Source organism: Eubalaena glacialis, chromosome 5 (assembly GCF_028564815.1).
Source record: "Eubalaena glacialis isolate mEubGla1 chromosome 5, mEubGla1.1.hap2.+ XY, whole genome shotgun sequence".
Lineage (NCBI taxonomy): Eukaryota > Metazoa > Chordata > Mammalia > Artiodactyla > Balaenidae > Eubalaena > Eubalaena glacialis.
The window spans coordinates 398,603-417,564 of NC_083720.1; the positions used below are offsets into that span (position 1 = coordinate 398,603).

General features: G+C 53.7%; 1 protein-coding gene across 4 annotated transcripts in view; it reads right to left on the minus strand.

Moving 5' to 3' along the window:
* Positions 1-18,850, minus strand: part of GAK (cyclin G associated kinase) — a 52,361-nt gene extending 33,511 nt beyond the window's left edge. For 3 of the 4 annotated variants that reach the window (XM_061191811.1, XM_061191810.1, XM_061191809.1), the window contains exons 1-4: positions 7,131-7,659; positions 6,776-6,924; positions 3,650-3,792; positions 299-424 (exon numbers count right to left, since the gene is read on the minus strand). In XM_061191811.1, coding sequence (XP_061047794.1) covers positions 299-424; positions 3,650-3,792; positions 6,776-6,924; positions 7,131-7,570 — 858 coding nt within the window. In that variant the 5' untranslated portion in view covers positions 7,571-7,659. Of the gene's footprint in view, positions 1-298; positions 425-3,649; positions 3,793-6,775; positions 6,925-7,130; positions 7,660-7,796; positions 7,857-8,596; positions 8,659-18,587 lie in introns of those variants that run through there. The other variant, XM_061191812.1, reaches the window with a different exon arrangement.
* Positions 18,851-18,962: the final 112 nt, after the last annotated feature.

Sequence of the window (18,962 nt, forward strand, 5' to 3'; positions counted from 1 at the left end):
CCCCTGTGGCTCCTGTGGGAGTTGCCCAATGTCCCTTGAAGGTAGGTTTTTACATGATTTTTTAAATTGCTGCGTTTGGGATAATGAAAAAGTCCTGGAGAGGACAGAGGTGCTGTGGAGACGTGAAAGCACTGAAGGCCACTGAACCGCGTGCTTGAAAGTGGCTAAGGTGGTAAATTTCATGTTACATTTTTTGCTACAACAAGAAACGGCAAGGAAGAAACAGCCAGGCGTGGGGTGCGGTGAGTGAGGGTGTTTCCCGGGCCTCCCGAGCCCCCCGGCCCCGGCCCACACTCACCTCCTCCTCCACCAGGGCCCGGCGCCGGGCGCTCCAGCTGTAGTCTGGGTAGTGCGATATGGTCGTGGCACTGCCGAAGTCGCACAGCTTAATGGTCCCCTGGTTACTGAGCAGTAAATTTTCAACCTGCCAAGTTCCAAAGACGGTCTTTATGAACTCGGGGTGCAGGCTGGACCGTGGACACGCATGGGGCGTGGCGCCCGGTGGGGAGAGGCTCTGAAGGCAGAGTGGCCAGGGGGCCTCCTGGGCCTGGGGACACTTCTTTCTGACCAAAGTCGGTGCATGTACCTCAAAATGGGATGCTCAGAGAAACAAACGGAAGTTAAAATCCACGACAAATCAAAAGATAACTTGACCTAGTAACGTAGGCTATACAATGAAAGCCTTTAAAAAACTTAGAAGATGAAAAAAATGAACATACCTTTTAAAAATAATCAAACACATCAATAACTAAAGAAGAAATCGAACAAAAGATACACAAAAGTCCTCTTATTCAGAAACTGTGAATAAATAAGACGAATTTTTAAATCCAAAACAAACAGGAACCCAGACTGCACTCCTAACAGGAAGGCACAGACCCACCCACGGCTCCGTAAGCCAAGTCCCACCACCAGCCCACACGCTAAGCGTGGCTTTACTTTCTGAATGGTCAAAAGAATTCAGAAGATCGGGATTCCATGACCCAGGTGAGGAGCAGCTTTACTGACCCAGCCACACCTGCTCAACCCAGCAGCCAGGATGTGCGCAGTCTACCAGCCCCACTCTGGGGAGAGTCAAAGCAATTCCAAACAGAAGCTGACAAACTGATTCAAAAATTTACAGGCCGACCCCTCTTTACTGCGCTTCTTACGCAGTGAGGGTCTGTGGCCGCCCCGCGCCAAGCGAGTCTGTCGACGCCTTTTTCCAACAGCATCTGCTCACTTTGGGTCTCTGGGTCCCGTTCTGGTAATTCTTGAAATACTTCAAACTTTTCATCATTATTGTATTTGTTATGGTATCTGTGGTCAAGTGGTCTTTGATGTTACTGCTGAGACTCGCTGAAGGCTCAGACAATGGTTAGCATTTCTTAACAACAAAACATTTTTAATTAAAGGGATGGACACTGTCTTTTGGGCATAACTCTGTTGCACGTTAATAGACCACAGTGTCACGTAGATGTAACGTTTAGATGCGCTAGGAACCAAGATGTCCGAGTGGCCCCTTTGCCGCAGTCCCCGCTTCACTGCACAGGGCTGGAGCTGAGCCCGCAGTGTCTCCTTGGCGCCTGGGTGGAGACACCAGGAGCTGACAAGAGCCCCACGGTCCCAGGGGACCAGGCGCCTGCCCATCAGCTCTGGTACAGAGGCCAAGGAGGACCAGGGCCAGGACCCACCGACAGCGCCCCCCCCCGAGGCGGCGCTGTGGGAAGGAGCCTTGGATGCCACCCGGCCAGGGTGCTGAAGACCCCCACGACAAGCCCAGGACGACTCACCCCCAAACACAAAGGAATGACCAAGAGGGTGAAAATGCAGCCGGAGGAGCGAGGTCTGCCCCACCTGCACTGACATGGGGCTGCACCACAGGACACCAGGTCCCCAGGAACAGGACAAGACAGGACAAACCCCGTCATCAGAAAGAAAGCCCAGTGGAACCCACACAACTGCCGAGACCAAACACCAAGGGCCGACCAAGCGCGGGCGTGGGGGCCGCCTTGAGCTGCAGTGGGAACGTCCATAGCAAAGACACGCACCCTTCAGCACCCAGGGACAACAGTGTCCTGGGACAAGGGCAACCCGGGGTGGAGAGCGGCGCTGCTCGCCAGGAGCACGGACGCAGGGACGGCCGGCACAGCGCCGTGGCCCTGCTCGGTGTGGGCTCCTGAGACGGACGAGCCTCAAAGTCTCGACGCCGAGCAAATGGACTGTGGGACTCCACTCCCACGACGCCCCAGAGAGCAAAAGGTAAGTCACACTGAAGAGGACGCAAGTGCACAACTGCTACCAGCGGGTGACATGCAGCCCCGGGTGTGACACTCGTGTCTGGTACATCCCTGTGTCCTTCCTGCCCCTCCACAGGGCGCCACTTGAGGACTCCCATCCTCGGGGAGCACTTGCAGGGAGTCCCCCAGCGGGGCCGGCTGCCGTGGACCCGGGCACCGAGGAGTCCAACCCAGGCTGAGCTCTCGGACACGGATTCTTTCGTGTCATCCTTCTAGTTTTTCACTTTCCTGAGACAGAGAAGAAAGACAGCTGCCCCGCCCCCACCTGAGGACGGCACTGTTCCAGACCAGCAAGGAAACCGGGAAGGCTGGCTACCGACTGGACATGAGGGAAGTAGTACAGAAGTTTCTGGGAGGGAAATGGCATGTCTGGGGTCTGCTTTACAGTGCTTTTAGCAAGTAGGACTGGGGAGGGGCGGGGAAGGTGGGGAAGGGGGTTGGGGTGCTGCTACCCTGAGCCATGGTCAGAGTTGGGGCACTAGCTTTGTGGATGCTGGATTACTGTTAAAATCAGGCCACAGACCAGGAGAAGATACTTGCAGCACATGTAACTTAAAAAGGACTGTTGTAAGAATGTACAAAAACCAACCAACAGGACCTCCCTGGTGGCGCGGTGGTTAAGAATCCGCCTGTCAACGCAGGGGACACGGGTTCGAGCCCTGGTCCGGGAAGATCCCACATGCCGCGGAGCAACTAAGCCCGTGAGCCACAACTACTGAGCCTGTGCTCTAGAGCCCGCGCGCCACAACTACTGAAGCCCACGTGCCTAGAGCCCGTGCTCCACAACAAGAGAAGCCACCACAGTGAGAAGCCCGCACACCGCAACGAAGAGTAGCCCCCGCTCGCCGCAACTAGAGAAAGCCCGCGCAGCAACAACGAAGACCCAACGCAGCCAAACGTAAATAAATAAACAAATAAAACCAACAGACGACAGAAAAACGGCAAAAAAACAGCCACTTAACTGAAGAATAAGGGGAATAAGGGCACTGATGACTATAAACACGGCAAAAGCATTCAACATCATTAATCAGGAAAAGGCAAAATCACTAAGAAGCCCCCCGACCAGGCGGCAAAATGACAAAGGGCAGCTCCACGCGCACACAGATCCCGTGTGTGCACTGGGATGGGCATGCCAGCACCCCGGCAGGGAAGCACCCCTGCCCCCGCACCAGGCAGCAGGGCTCCTGCCCCAAGGCGGATGCGGGAAGGGCGGCGGCGAGCGCAGCCCAGGGGAGCGGTCACCCACTCCTGGCTCCACACTGGGCCCCCGTGCCCGTGACCACACCCACGCAGGTGACAACACCCAGCAGAGCAAGAGGGGCTTCATCTGGACGGAGGGCTCTTGTCCCGAAACGGGAGCGTGAAGGCGGTACCTTGAGGTCTCTATGGATGATGGGCGGCTTTTGTCTGTGCATGTGCTGCACCGCCCTGCACGTCTGATAGAATATCTTCAGGACGGTATCGCACGAGAGCGGACCTTTAGATTCAATTTTCTTTAAAAATTCCACCAGCTGCCCTAAAAGAGACAATTAAATTCACATCACCACGGAGCTGTAAATGCTATGCCCGCCCCAGGCCCGCTGCCCTCCTGAGCCCACCGCGGGGGTGGGGGGGGCGCCGCCCCGCCCTCCGGCGGTCACCAAGCCCCGCAGAGGAGAGTGCAACCTCCGTCAGGGCCACAGCGAGTCACAGAGCCCTGCGTGGGAGCGCCTGCCCAGACACCAGCAGAGGCCTCTTACCCAGGGAGCCCATCGTGACGCGGCAGCTACAAGAAAAACCACCACGAGTGCGTATGTCTTTGCGAATGTCTCTAAGGAAATAATCACCATGTTTCCTTAGGTAACAACGGTCCTCCGCTGTTAAGGAGAAATCTCCACACTGAACACGCAGACAACAAGGAGTGCGGCGTGGGAAGAGCACAGAAGTGAAGAGCGAGGCTCTGGGCCCCCATCCCAGGCCCCAGGACGCCACCCTCAGGGCTCCCCCCCTCAAGGTTGTTCCTTCCTGTCTCTGAGGCCCAGGCCCCAGTCCTGCTGTAACTGGCCGCAGCCCAGACCAGTGAAGCCGGCCAGCCCCCTCCGCGGCAGCTCCCTCCACGACCGTGTGCCACGTGCCGTCTCTGCCGGGCCGGCCTCCACGGCCGCCCCCTCCCTGGTCCAGGCCTCAGGCTGCCTCAGCTGCCACGCTCCGCAGCTCAGCTTCGCACGCTAGGGCCCGCGGTCGCACTCGATGCAGCTCCAAGGGCGCCACCACACCTACAGGCCCCACAGTCAACTGGCACTCAGCCCCTCGCCCTGCGACCCTGCCTCCTGCCGACCCGCCAGCTCCCAAGCCCCTGCCACACCCTCCTGCAGCTCCCAGCACAACTGCGCAGCCCTTCCCCACCCCGACTCTGGACTCGGGCTGGGCTCTGTCTGTGCTGTGCCCTAACCCTAACCCTAACCCTCAGCGGGGGCAGGGGGCCCACAGTAGCGATGGGGCCCCAAGGGGCGATGGGCCCTCAGGAACAGACCGCCAGCCCCCCAAGATGCAGACAGGGCACAGGCCCCACGAGGTGCTGCCGAGGGGTCTAGAGCAGGGATGACAGAGCGACCGCCAGGCTGTCCGGAGGAACGGGGACGAGACGGTGCATGCACGAGGTCAGGGTTCACTGGCCTCTGACGTTCAATGAGAATTCAAGAGCGGTCTTTCTAAGGATAATTTTGTAGGTGGCACAGCGGCTGAGAGGGCACCGCGGAGGACAAGGCGGGGGTCCCAGGAAGGGGCGGGGGCTCCTGGGGCGTGTATCCAGGGTGGCCACAGCCAGACCAACCCTCAGCGGAACTGGTGCCCACGTGCCCCTCCCCCACCACTCTCAAAGACCCTGCGGCGCCTGGTGCTGGCATCAACCACCGTGCCTAGTGTTCAACCTGGGCCTCGTGCGCTGGCGCAGACGGGTGGTCCTGGCAGCACCGCCATGACTGGCGCACTCGCCGAGGTCGCTGCATCGGGGCCACCCCCGCCTCAGGCACCACCCACAGGCCCGCACTCATGAAAGGCACCCACGGCCTCCAAGCCCAAGATCAAGGCAACGCCACAGCGCAGTGAGCAGCTGGACGACAGGCGGGGACGCTGTACACGGACCCCGGTCCTCTGGAGACACCAAGGGCCCAGAGAGGGCCCCGCGGGACCCGCGCACTGAGGGCCTTCCAGAGAGCGCGTGTGAACGTGTGGGGCACAAGCGCGGGCGCAGCAGGCTCACAGGAAAGGACCCTGCTTCACAGGCTCCCACGTAACGCTGTCTTCAGTGAGCACGAGTCCTCTTGCGGGTAAAAACCAGCGACGCCAACCATCCATCAAGTGGGAGAACCAGGCGCCAGACCTGAGCTGGGCGAGTCGGCACTCACCAGCTGTGGGAACCGAGGAGCCAGCACGTGACTGGATCCCGAACACCGCTCCCTGCCGGAGCCCGGCACTCCCATGCCACCCTGTCGGAAAGCGCTGTGTGCCCCAGGTTCTGTCTTATCCGCTCAGGATGGGGACCCCCGTCCCCCTCCACTCTGGGCGGCGAGACCCCCGGTCCCCCTCCGCTCGGGGAGGGGATCCTGTGCACCCTGGTTCCCGGCTGCAGTCCGCAGCACCCCCTCCCCTAGCAGCCCCGACACCCCATCTCTGCTCTTCTTCGCGGCATGACTCCTGCGCTCACGGCCCCCCACCCCTCCTCCTGGGACACTCCTTGGGGGCAGTGACCCCTGGGGTTGCTTCCCTCCTGGGTAGCCACCTGCCTCAGTCTCCCCCACTCTCCCCTGGCCTCGTGGCGGCCCCACACGCGCTGCCTGTGACCGATGGACAAGCAGGACGTCTGGTGGCCCCTGTCCCGACTCCGGGCCCCGCAGCCAGTCCTCTACGCCCGCCGGGCCTCACGAGTCCTGCCCTGCTCCTTCCATCCACGAGCCCCAGGACGGGCTCCGGCCACCTCGCTCCCGCTGTTTTGCCCACACGGGTCCAGCACGGGGCAGACGCTCAGTGCAGGGACGAGCCGAGCCCGACCCTCCAGGCGGGGGGCCTGCTTCCACTGCAGACAGAGGCTGAGCCCACTCACTCTCCCGCTCTGCCCCTAGAACTCTCTGGAAGGCATGGGCTCCCCGCTGCCGTCAGTGGACATGGGAGTCCTCCTTTCAGAACACAGCAAGTGCAAGTGTGACCGCCTCGACGCGGGTGAGGTTGCAGCCTCGGGGCCGGCGCAGCCGCTCAAGCCCACCTCCCCGGCCTCATCTGACCGCTTCCCGACTGAGGCGGCTTCCTGCTGCCCAAGAGCCCTGACAGCACGCCTCCACCCCTTTCTCGGACCCAGCTCTGCCCTCACGCCCAGCGCGGGGACGAGGGGGGGACGCAGCCTCTCGAAGAGCTCCCACCGGACAGGGAGCCATGCTCTCTCCGTGACAGCCACCGTGTCTCCGGGAGAAGACCTCGGGAGCATCTCTCGACTGCTGTGCGGTCCCGAGCCACTGGAACCTCACCTCTGCAGAGCTCCATAAGCAGCAGGAACTCGGCCTGCCCGGTGTCCGACTCCTCTCTTCCTATTGACGCTGCAGAGCAAAACTGGACAATATTTGGGTGGCCTGAAAGTTTTTTCTGCAGGTGTCTTGTTAAAGGAGAATGCGTAAGTCTGCACGTTTAAAAACAAATACATACATACTATTAAGACGCTAAGGTCAGAACACTGAATCCAATTAGCTTACAATCTTACCGCGTCAGAGCAGGCAGAGGACAGGGAGCAGATGGGGGGCAGCCAGGACGGCAGGAAGACGCAGGAAGGAGAGGGAAGGGGCGGGGAAGGTGGGGACGAAGACCCCCACCACGCTGGCCACGCACCTGACCACAGGCCGGGCGGGACAGCAGGCGGAGGGCGTGGCACGTGTGAGGCTGCGAGAGGTGAACGAGGCTACTGGAAACCCCGTGAGGAGAGGACCCTTGGGCCCAGGCGGCCGGCAGGCTCGCAGTGGACAGAGCTTCGAGACGGAAGAGAACAGATTCTGACAGCCAAGGGCAAGACCCCAGTTCCAGGAGAACACGTGCGGGAGTGGAGAGCAGAACAGCACCAGCCCCACAGATCGACGCTCCATGCGTGGACGCCCAGGGCCCGAGTGCTCTGGGCAGGGCGAGAGGGACTCGGGGGGCTGATCAGAAGCGACACAGAGGCCCATGGGAACCAGGCCTGGTGAGGGGCCGGGGGCACAGCTACTGGCCGGGCACCGTGGGCCACAACAGGTCACGAAGGACAGGCAGAAGGGCAGAGGCAGGGGGCTGCCCATCCCCGGCTTGGAGACCTCTCAGCAGGAATGACAACGCTCCCAAGGCTACAAATCTCTTATCATCACCCTGAGAGTGAAGAAGAAGGAAGAAAACTCCTTCCTACTAGACACGTGCTACAGCTAAGTCCAGTGAAGCAAACATGGAGAGGGCATCACTGAGCAGCCTCTCGGCCGCGGTCAACCACAGCTAGACGCAGGCCTCCCCACATGACCAGGAAAAGGATACCATGAAACACACTTCCTGAATGATGGCTCTGTTCTTCTCCTCTTCGTTGGACAGTAATCTCTGTATCAGGAAATAACATACGAGCAAAGAGTAGAGGCTTTATCTTTGTGCTCTGTACCCAAGAGAACAAACACAACGCATCTAAGGGCTCCCCCGCCTATGTTTTAACATCTGACCCGCAGAGAAACTTGGCAGAAGGTTACAGACCCTTGGAAATGGTCCTTTATGATCCAAGGACATAAGAAAAACCAAAAATAGGAGGCTTTTCTCCAAACAGGCTAGAGGAAAATGAGAGGTGTGGGTGCAGTTCTGGATGCCAGAGTCCAAGTGCACACCGCCAGCTCGGCCGCACCCGAGACAGGCCACTGCCACCACAGCAGACAGGCCCTCTGCGAGTCTCAGGACAAGCTAGCACGCGTGCCCAGCACCCCAAGTGGTCCGGACGCCCCCTCCCACCCCACTCCCGTGACCCTTATTTATAGATACACTGTGAACGCTGTTTTACACGAGTGGCCTTCAAACCCCTGGTATTCGTGGAACCCTTACTTTGGCAGTTCTGACTCCCCTCCCCCTGGCTGCCCGCTGAGTCCCTGCCCCAAAGTTGGAAACCACAGCTTTACAGTCCTCTAAAGCTGCTGAGGCTTCACCATCAGAAGAAACAAGTAAAACAAATAGATACAGACTACAAAAAAGAAACAAACTAAAGAACAGGGATAAATCTCTGAAAACACTGTCACTTAGAGACTTATTTCCTTTAAAATACACCAACACCCACAAAAACGTTTGTCACCCTTTATTACCTTCAATGCATACTCTCTGCCACTTCCCAGATCTTGAGCTTCATACACAAATGCAAACCCTCCTGAAAATTAGAAAAATATACGTCAGTTCAGTGCTGTGATTTTATTTAACATTAAGCTTTAAAAATATCTTTACTAAGTAAAATCCAAACTGGACTTGTGGCTAGCAGTTTGTTTTCTGCAACAATTGTGGCCCCGATTTATATAATACTGGCTTCTAAATACCCTGCTTCACAGGAAGGAAGAGAATGAACATAGGAGTGAGATCAATGCGGGAAAATCAACACAACTGAGGCCAGTTCTATGAAAACAAATAAAAGACTAGTACCACACATGAATGTGGATGAAAGAATTCTTAACAAATCATTAATTCTAAATAAAATAAAATGTTAACAAATCAAACTCAACAACATATAAAAAAGGATAACACATCACAACTAAGCAGAGTTGGTTTAATCAATGTAATTCAATTATTTTTGGTTTAATTTGCTTACTTTTTTCTAGCTTCCTATAGTGGAAAATTTCATCATGAAATTTAAAACTCTCAGCAAACTAGGAACAGAAGGAAACTTTCTCAACCTGATGAAGGGCATCTCTGAAAGACCCACAGCAAACATCACTCAGCGGTGGAAGACCAGATGCTTCCCTCTAAGATCAGGGACAGGCAAACGCGTCTGTTCTCACCACTGCCATTCAGTATCACACTGGAAGTGCTGGCCAGTGCAATCAGGCAAGAAAAGAAATAAAAGGCATCCAGATTGAAAAGAGGTAAAAATGTTTTCCTTTGCAGACAACATGATCGTCTATGTAGACAAGCTTATACCTACACCCCAAAAGCTACTATCAGTAATAAATGAGTATAGAAAGGTTGTGGGATGCAAGAGCAACATACAAAAAAATCAACTTTATTTCTACAAACCCTAAGTCAGGCAAAGATTTCTTAGATATTAAAAAAAAAAGTATGATCCATAAATGAAAAATATGATAAATGTACTTCATTAAAGATGGTTTTACTGATTTCTGGAATACACTGTTGAGAGGGTGAAAAGACAAGCCCCTAACTGGACTTTGCAAATCACACACCTGGCAAAGGACCTCTATCCAGAAAATATAAAGAAAATCCAAAGTTCAGTTCAACAACATTTTAATGAGCAAAATATATGAAAAGACACTCAACCAAGATAAACAGCTAGCAAGTAAGCATATGAAAAAATGTTATGTCATTATCCACCAGGGGAACGCACATGTAAACAAGGATACTACTATACACCAAATAGAACATCTAAAAATTCTTAAACCGACCTACCAAACAGTGATTAAGGTGTGGAGCAACTGCATGCTTATACACCACTCACGGGAACGCAGAATGGTATCATCATTTTGGAAAACAGTTTGGAGATTTCTTTAAAAGTTAAACACACGCCAACTCTACAGCACCGTCATTACACCGCTAGTATTTACCCGGGAAAAATAAACACACGTCCACACACGGACTTGTGCACGAATGTTCACAGCAGCCCCATTTGTAATTTCCCAAACTGGAAACAACCCACATGTCCATCAATAGTGAATGGATAAACCAATCATCCCCGCACAGAACACGACTCATCAACAAATAGGATGGAACTATTGCTAACATGCAGCAACAGGATGACTCTCAAAACAATTATGCTGAAGAACAAAACTCAGGAAAAAAGAGTATATGTATATGTACACACGATTTCATTTATAGGAGACCCTAGAAAATACAGACTAATCTACAGTAACAAAAAGCAGATCAGCGGTGGCCTGGAGGTTGAGGATGGGAGGAGAGGACTGTAAGGGAAGGAGGAAAACTGTGGAGGTGATGGGTTTGTTCACCACCTTGATGACAGTGACAGCTATGTAGACATATACATACACACACATATACATATATATATATATATACACACACGGGACATATTTAAAGTGTTCTGACATATATGCAGAGTTACTGTATGTCACTTTTATCTCAATGTAGCAGTTGAAAAATTAAATAATAAGTCAATATAAAAAAATAGATGAAAGGAAATGAAAATCCAGAAAACAGAAATAGAAAAACAGATGGCTTCACTGGTGAATTCTATCAAATAGTTAAGTGAAGAAAGTACAACCACCTCGTACAAAATCCCTGCTAAGATAAGAGGAGAACATAGTTCCCGGCATATTTTTTGAGGCAGAGAAGACAATAAACATAAAATTACAGATCAAAATCACTCATTAACAAAGAAATCAAAAATCATCAGAAAATACCAGCAGTGATTCTGACAATACATGGTAAGGATAGTACATTATGACCACGTGGGATTTACCCCAGGGATGCAAGGTTGGTTCAACACTAAAAAAGCAATCACTGTAGTACACACTATTAACAGACAGTGAGGGCAGATCACCTCAACAGACACAGAGAAAGTATTTGTCCACATGCAAAATCCATTCATGATTTTTTAAAATAGTAAAATTTTTTTTAAAAGTTCAGCAAACTAGGAATTGAAGGAAACTTCTTCAACCTGAGAAGCAGCAACTACAAAAAACCGACAGCTAACACGAGACTTAAAAGTGTTTTCTTTCTAAGATCAAGAACAACGCGAGGATGTCTGCTGCTCTCAGAGCATAATGCAACATTCTATTGGAGAGCCTAATCAGTGAAAGAAAGCTAGAAAAATAAAGAGCAGAAAGGTCAGAAAGGAAGAACTAAAGCTGGTCTTGCTTGCAGATGCTAAGACCGTAAAGCAAACAATCCTAAGGACACTACCAAAAACTCCAGGACCGAAGGGCCACCGCAGCAAGGCTACAGGTCCTCTGGAACATCTCCTGGCCTCTGCCCAGCCCCAGCACTGGTCCTTTCAGCTGCGGCCGCACCCACACTACCGTGCTTCCTCCAGCACACCAAGCCCACTGCTACCCAGGGCCATTCCACTCGCCACAGCCCTGCACGGGCACCCTCGCCCCGGACGCTGGCCCAACTACCCCTCTCGCCACTCAGGTTCTGTTCCCCATCACCTTCCTGGCTCAGTCTTGTCCCAGCCACGCCCTATCCCCAACACTCTTCCTTCTTCCCAGCACTTTCCAATACCTGATGCTCTATTACACATTCATTTGGATACCTGTTTACTGTCTCTCCCACTAGGCTGCAAGCTCAGTAGGCAAAAATGTCATCCAGCTTGTTCATGTCACCAGCACTTAGGACAGAGTCTGACATATAGTGGGCAATCAGAAATGCGTGCTGAGCAAATGAGATCACGACGACAAACTCTTCAGCTATTAAAACACAGTCACGGGCTTCACTGGTGGCGCAGTGGTTAAGAATCCGCCTGCCAACGCAGGGGACACGGGTTCGAGCCCTGGTCCGTGAAAATCCCACATATGGAGCAACTAAGCCCGTGCGCCACAACTACTGAGCCTGCACTCTAGAGCCCGCGAGCCACAACGACTGAAGCCCGCGCACCTAGAGCCCGTGCTCCGCAACAAGAAAAGCCACACAATGAGAAGCCCGCGCACGGCAATGAAGAGTAGCCCCCGCTCACCGCGACTAGAGAAAGCCCACGCACAGCAACAAAGACCCAACACACCCAAAAATAAATAAATTAAATAAATAAATTAAAAACAACAACAACACAGTCACTTGTATTATATTTAACACCCCCAAAAGCAGGGCTATGCATTGTCTGTGAACACAGCACCTGCAGAGGAAACAAAAGATGAGCAGGAAGTACACGCACTACATTCATGGTGGTGGCTGCCTCTGAAGAGAAACAGAGAGATGCAACCAGGGCCAGGGGGTCAACAGAACCTTTAACATCTGTGATGCTTCACTGTTTAGAAAAAGTCTGGAACCAAATACGACTTTTTTTTAAAAAAAGCTAACATTTATTAATTCTGGATAGCAGGGACAAAGGTGTCTGTTCTGTTGTTATTCTTTCTACTTTTCTGCATTTTTAAAATTTTTCTTATTTAAAAAAAAAAACCCAATTTCAAATTTTGTTGTATAGCTACAGTAATCAAGACCGTGTGGCACTGGTGGAGGGACAGAGCAACAGAACAAAAGAGAAAAACCCCAGAAATAGAGCCACACAAATATGCCCAAATGATTTCTGACAAAGATGCAAAAGCAATTCCATGTTGGAAGCACTGTTTTTTCAATAAATGGTGCTGGAGCAATTGGACAGCTCCAGGCAAAACAAAGAACTTCAATCTAAACTTTACACCTTACATGACAATCAACTCGGAGCATACAAACGCAAAACCATGAGACAGCATAGGAGGGAAATCCTGGAGATGCAGAGCTTGGCAAAGAGTTCTCAGACTTGACAGCAAAAGCAGGATTCAGGAAGGAAAAGTGATAGAATAGACTTCCTGAAGGTTAAAACTTTGGATCCACAACAGACCGTTCAGAGGCTGGAAGACAAGCTGCAGCCTGAGAGAAAACACTTGCAAACCACATCTGACAGCGGACTCATATCTACAATATACAACGAGCTCTCAAAACTCAGCAACAAAAGACAATTCGAAAATAGGCAGAAGGCACAAAGAGACGTTTCTCCTATGGGGATGGGCAGGTGGAAATAAGCACGGTGTTAGCCTTTAGGGAAACACAAATGAAAGCCCCAATGAGCTATCACTACACACCTGCTGAATGATCAAATGAAAACACAACACAAAATGCTGGCAAAGACTCAGAGAAACTCATCACGCTTTGTAATGGACTCAGCTTTGTCTCCCCAGAAGTCACGTGTTGAAGCTCTAACCCCCAATGTGACTGTATCTGGAGAGAGGGCATTTAGGGAGATAAATAAAGTTAAAGCCCTGACCCAACAGGACTAGAGTCCTTAGAAGAAGAAGAGACACCAGAACAGCTGAGGGAAAAGACATCACCAGAGACCCTGTCAGCACATTGACCTCAGACTCCAAGCCTCCAAAATCATGAAAATGAATTTGTTGTTTACACCACCTTGTCTGCAGTGTGTACAGCAGCCCGAGCAGACTGACACTCACCAACTGCTGATGGGAATGTGAAAACAGCACAGCCGCTCTAGAACACAGGTCGGCAGTTTTCTAAAACACAAAACATGCAACTGCCATGTGACCCAGCACCTGGGCACTTATTCCAGAAAAATGAAAACACAGCCACACAAAAACCTGTACACGAGTGTTTATAGCAGCTTTATTTCAAATAACCAAAAAACCTGGAACAACCCAGATGTCCTTCAGTGGGTGAATGGTTGAGCCAACTATGGTACATCCACACCACGGAGTGCTCTGCAGAAATAAAAATGAACTAGTTACAGACACAACCACCTGGATGGATCCCCAGACAATCATGCGGCGTGAAAAAATCCAATTCCAAGAGGCTACACGATGTGTGATTTCGTTTACACAGCATTCTTCAAAGGACAAATTAGAGAGGAGGACAGATTAGTGCTTTCCAGGGGTCCAGGAGGGGCATCTGGCTGTGAAAGGCACGAGGGACCCTTGTGGGGATGGACACATCCAATCCTGGTTGTGATGGCAACTCCAGTTTTTCCAGATGCTGCCACAGGGGGAACGGGCAGCGTACGCAGACCTCTCTGCATCTTTTCTTACAACTGCACAAATCTACGATGACCTCAAAATTAAAAGTTTATGTAAAAATAGTAACACTAGCGTATAAAACGCACGAAGGAATGCCATGTTGGGCACTGCTAAGACAGTGCCCTACGCAGTCATTACCGTGAACGTTCTGGAATCGGGAAATGGCTGACCTCCTCTTCCCCACATATGGGGGGGGGCGCGTGTGTGTGCGTGTGCGTGTATTATATAAAAACAGGACACAGATCCAGAATAATAAGAAACTCCCACAACTCCTGCCCAATAAAAAATGGAAAAAAGATTTTAACAAACATTTCACACACAGAAAAGATACACGACTGGCTAACAAGCGGGTGAAAAGGTGTTGGACAGTATCACGGGGAAAATGCAGATTCGACCACTGCACCCTCTCAAGAACGGGTATAACCACGATAGGCGCTCACGAGCTGGTGGGGCGGAAGCTGGTGCAGCCACGGTGGAGAGGGTTTGGCCGTTTCATCTGAAGCTAACCCTACATCCAACCTAAAAGCCCGCACTCCACTCCTGGGCATTTTACCCAAGAGAAAGGAAAACACACAAAAACCTCATAAAAAATGTTGTTGGCAGCTTTAGTCACAATAGCCCCAAATGGGAACACCCAAAGGTCCGTGGCAGGGGAGGGACAGCAAACTGCAGCAGAAAAGGGAACCGCATTTCAAAACCATGAAGCCGCCGGTGAGAGCACCCGGGCGCGACGCCAGAGACACGCTGTCCCATAAGAGGGGACTCAGAGCCAGCAAGCGCCTGGCCGGGAGGGTGACTGGGGCCCAGAGGCTTTCTGGGGTGACAACTTTCTGCACAGGCATCTGCTACACAGGTGCGTGCACTTGTCAAAGCACCTAAAGTCTGCTTCACCCCAGGTGAATGACGCAATTCAAATTATTTTTAATAAAAGAAAATAGGCACAGCATGTGACCATGCAATTCCTGAAGGGAGCCAGAACGGCGAACAGGCACTGAAACAAGCTCAAACTCACCCATCAGAGAAGCGCAAACCAACAGAACCAGACACCACTTTTATCCACTAGCATGAGGAGGATGTGGGGAGGCTGGAGTCCGGCAGGGCCTCCGAGGAGGCTGGTGACGGTCCCTCCCACGGCGCAGGGTCGCAGACAGGGGCGGGGTGAGGTGGGGCGTGGCTGGCAGGACAGCAAGCACCAGGCCAGGGGGTGCAGCAGCATGGGAAGCAGGTCGGGTGATCTTAACACGTTTTCTCTCAGCATCGTTGGTAAGAAGCAGACACGCCTACGGAGCGGAACTCCAGGAGCCCCACTGCACACGCGCGATCGCTACCTGCCCTACAGAGAGACGCCTGCCCATGCAGACGGCAGGCGGTGTCTCTGCAGACGAGCAGGCCTGGCAGGGGGAGGAAGGAGAGCGCCTCCCCGCAGGGAGATGTCCCCACCCCAGGACCCTCCCCGGAAGACACCCCCAAAGTGTCCGTCCCCAGGGCCACCTCCCCAGCGTCCCGCTCCAGGCGCTCATGCGCCAGCAGACAGACGTGCACTGGAGAAGTACCGCAGGCCTGGCACCACGGGTGCCCAGCGGGCAGGCAAAGCCAGTGGCGGCCTCCGCGCTCAGCTCCCACCTGGCCTCCCAGCGGCACTGCTCCAGCAGCTTCTTTTACCTTGATTTCCTCTGGACACCTATTCCTCCGGGACTCACCTAAGACGACCCAGGCCTTTCCCGGGACCAGAGCCTCCCTGGAGCTCCCGCCCGACTCCACCATCACCCCCCGGGGGCACCGGCAAGCTCGCGAAGGCCCCGACCTCAGCACCGCCACGACCACAATCCACATGAAGCACAGGGACTGTGCCCCCCAAGTAGCCAGGACCCCATAAGTACTGCTCTGGTGATTACTACTGCTTTATGCTGGGTGCTATCACCACGGTTAAAGGCTGACCTTAAAGCTGCCAACGTGCCAGTGAAGGGTCAGGTGGGCCAGCTGAGAGGGCGATCACTCAGGCACAAGACGTGGGCCACCTCGTGCCAATGGCCACAACCAGCCACCGAGCCTAAGCCCCTGCTGCAAAGATCCTGGTTATCTGTGCTCTGCAGTGTCCGAAGAGGAAACGTCCCCTCGGAATCCTCCCTGGCAGAGAAGAGCCCACCTCACAAGAGTGAGTCCACAGAGCAAAGCAGCCCTACAGAGCTGGGCTGCCCTAGGGACCAAATGCTCCTAAGCAGTAGCGATCCATCCCCGTTATCCTTTCTGGCAGAAGGAAGCATGAGCATGCAGAATCCAAAACAAGAAGAAACGCAGAATGTATCCTGAAGTCCACTTGGACTGGGCATCTCTGACGTTGTGGGGACTCCCAGTAATTTGCTTTAAAAAAGTGAAAATTTAGAACAAATTTTGAAAAGATTAGAAAGCTATCTGGATCACCCAACACACAGTTCTGCCCAACAACCCATTTCAGACAAGTGCAAATTCCAAAAAGCTATGAAAACCAATGTTTTTTCCCTAAATCATTTGATAGCAAAACCTGATCTATTATAAACTCATCTGGGGCAACACCTGACATGAACTGATGGCAGGCTATTTGAAGACTTAATTATCCCACAGTGAGGATGCTTACTTATTTAATTACAGATATAGTAACACACTTGATTTTGCGACACTTTCCCAACTCCCGCGGCAGTATCCCAGGACACACAGGATACACATTATCTTTCTAAAACCTGAAGAATTCTGGAATTGTCAACATAGGCACCCAAGGGTTTTGCGTTTGGGACCTTCCCCATATTTATGCAAGACAGCCTGATTTCCCACAGCCTATGTTCTAAGGCTGCTATTTTATGTGAACGACTTCATACAGGTTTCTTACCATTCCAGTTCAGAAAAAGGCTTCACGAGCTTTAGAAGCTGTGCGCCGCCAGTTCAGTTTAAGGGGAGGAAATCTACAGTTCCTAATCGCAATGGTGACATTCAGCTCCCAACGTGCCCGGAGAGCAAAGGGAACAGGTGCGCTGCCCAGCCACCGTGGCTGCTCCCCTCTCCTTGCTCTTCATCCTGGGTGCTAAGCCACAGGCAAGAGCTGCCTTCTCCCCGTGACCCACCTCCCATCCCGCCCCTCCTCCCGCTGGCCCTGCCGCTGCACCCAGCAGGGGTGCATCCTGACCCTCCCACCTCAGCTGGGCCCACTGTCTGTCCACCCAGAGGATCCCCTGCACTGCGTTGTCCTCTGGTCATCAAAGCCTGTGTCTTACTTGAACTTCCACAAGGCAGAAACCATGTACCGTCCACTGTAAATTTCTTAAAAGAATCAAAATACTTGCCTGGTATTTTCAGAATAAATGAATTGATCTGGGGGAACTCTCATTACTAGAGATACTGGCCCCTACCTCTGAAAGAAGAGCCTGAGGTTTTCTCACTAAATCACACCCCAAATCTCTTTGTTGCTGACAGTGGAGGAAAAGTGTGTTATGATGCTAAGGCCAGAACATCACCTCAGGCCTTTAGGAATGAGGGCACCAGAACAGTCAGCCAGTATCCCACCTCAAATGGAGCACAAAGAGCAGCAAGAGTGCTAATGCAGGGGACACAGCTCTGCTTCAGCACCAGCCCCAAAGCCAACTGTGTTCAGCTGGTAAGCACCAAGGCTAGGGAAATCTGCCATGCCAGACAAAACAGAAAAATCCAGATGAGGAACTAGGACTGCGCCAACACTGGTGATAAATTCTGGGTGAAGAAGGGAGAGGACGTTCAGGAAGCTAGAGAGAGCACGCGGAAACACAGCCGACTAAAGATGGACCAGCCCAGCCTGCAAGGTTCTGTTCCGATCACACCTGTTGGCTCAGCTTGCAGTAACTTCCGTGGGATCTCACACAGAGGTCGGGGAGCGGGACGCTCAGATGGTAAGAGAGGGAAGCCCGGCTACCGGACACTGCGCTGTCTGTCCCAACACCCAAGGAGGGGAGGACTGCGGTCACCCACGCCGGAGTTCCTGTCACCCGAGGAGGGCCAGCCCTACGTCCACTGCCCCACTACCGCCCTCCATGCGAGGGAAGGGCCACGACTTAGACCCACGCCGCCGCACCGCCCGCCTCCGGACTCCAGCCTTCAGCCGTGCGGGGCCCCCTCGCTCCGCCCCTACTGTGGCCCCTCGCGCCAGGCCCCGCCTGCCCACCATTCCTTCCCGCCGCCACAGCCTCCGCTCCGGTCGCGGGTCAGCCCACACCTGCCGCCAAGACTACCTTGCCCCGGCCTGACCCCAAGCCTCCGACAAGGAAGTGCCCAAACCTAGGCCGGCCTCACCCTCAGCAGTGGCCTCCCGGCCGGCCGTGACCCTCGCCGCTGCGGCCATCCTCCCCCGGCCCTGACCCTCCCCCGGCCGGGTCCATGCCACCGGCCCCGGCTTCACCTTCGGCCAGGACCCGCCGCACCCGCAGCCGCAGCTCGCCCATCTCCACCGTCTGCCCCACGAAATCAGTCTGGTCGCGGCCGGCAGCACCACCCAGGGAGCCCGGGCCGGCCAGGAAGTCGAGCGCAGACTGCAGTAGCGACATGGTGGCGGCCCGCGGCGGGCGCCGGACAGAGGGCTCGGCGTCCAGCCGCGTCCGGGTCCACTCGGCAACCGCCGGCCGCGAACCGGACCAACTTCCGCCCGACGCCGCGACGCAGGGGCGGGAGCGCGTCGCCGCCCGGAAGAGCGCCGGCGCCTCACTTCCGCCGCGCCAGCGGCCACGCATGCGCAGGGCGGGGTGCGGGGGGGGGGGTTGGTGCGCGTGCGCGGTGC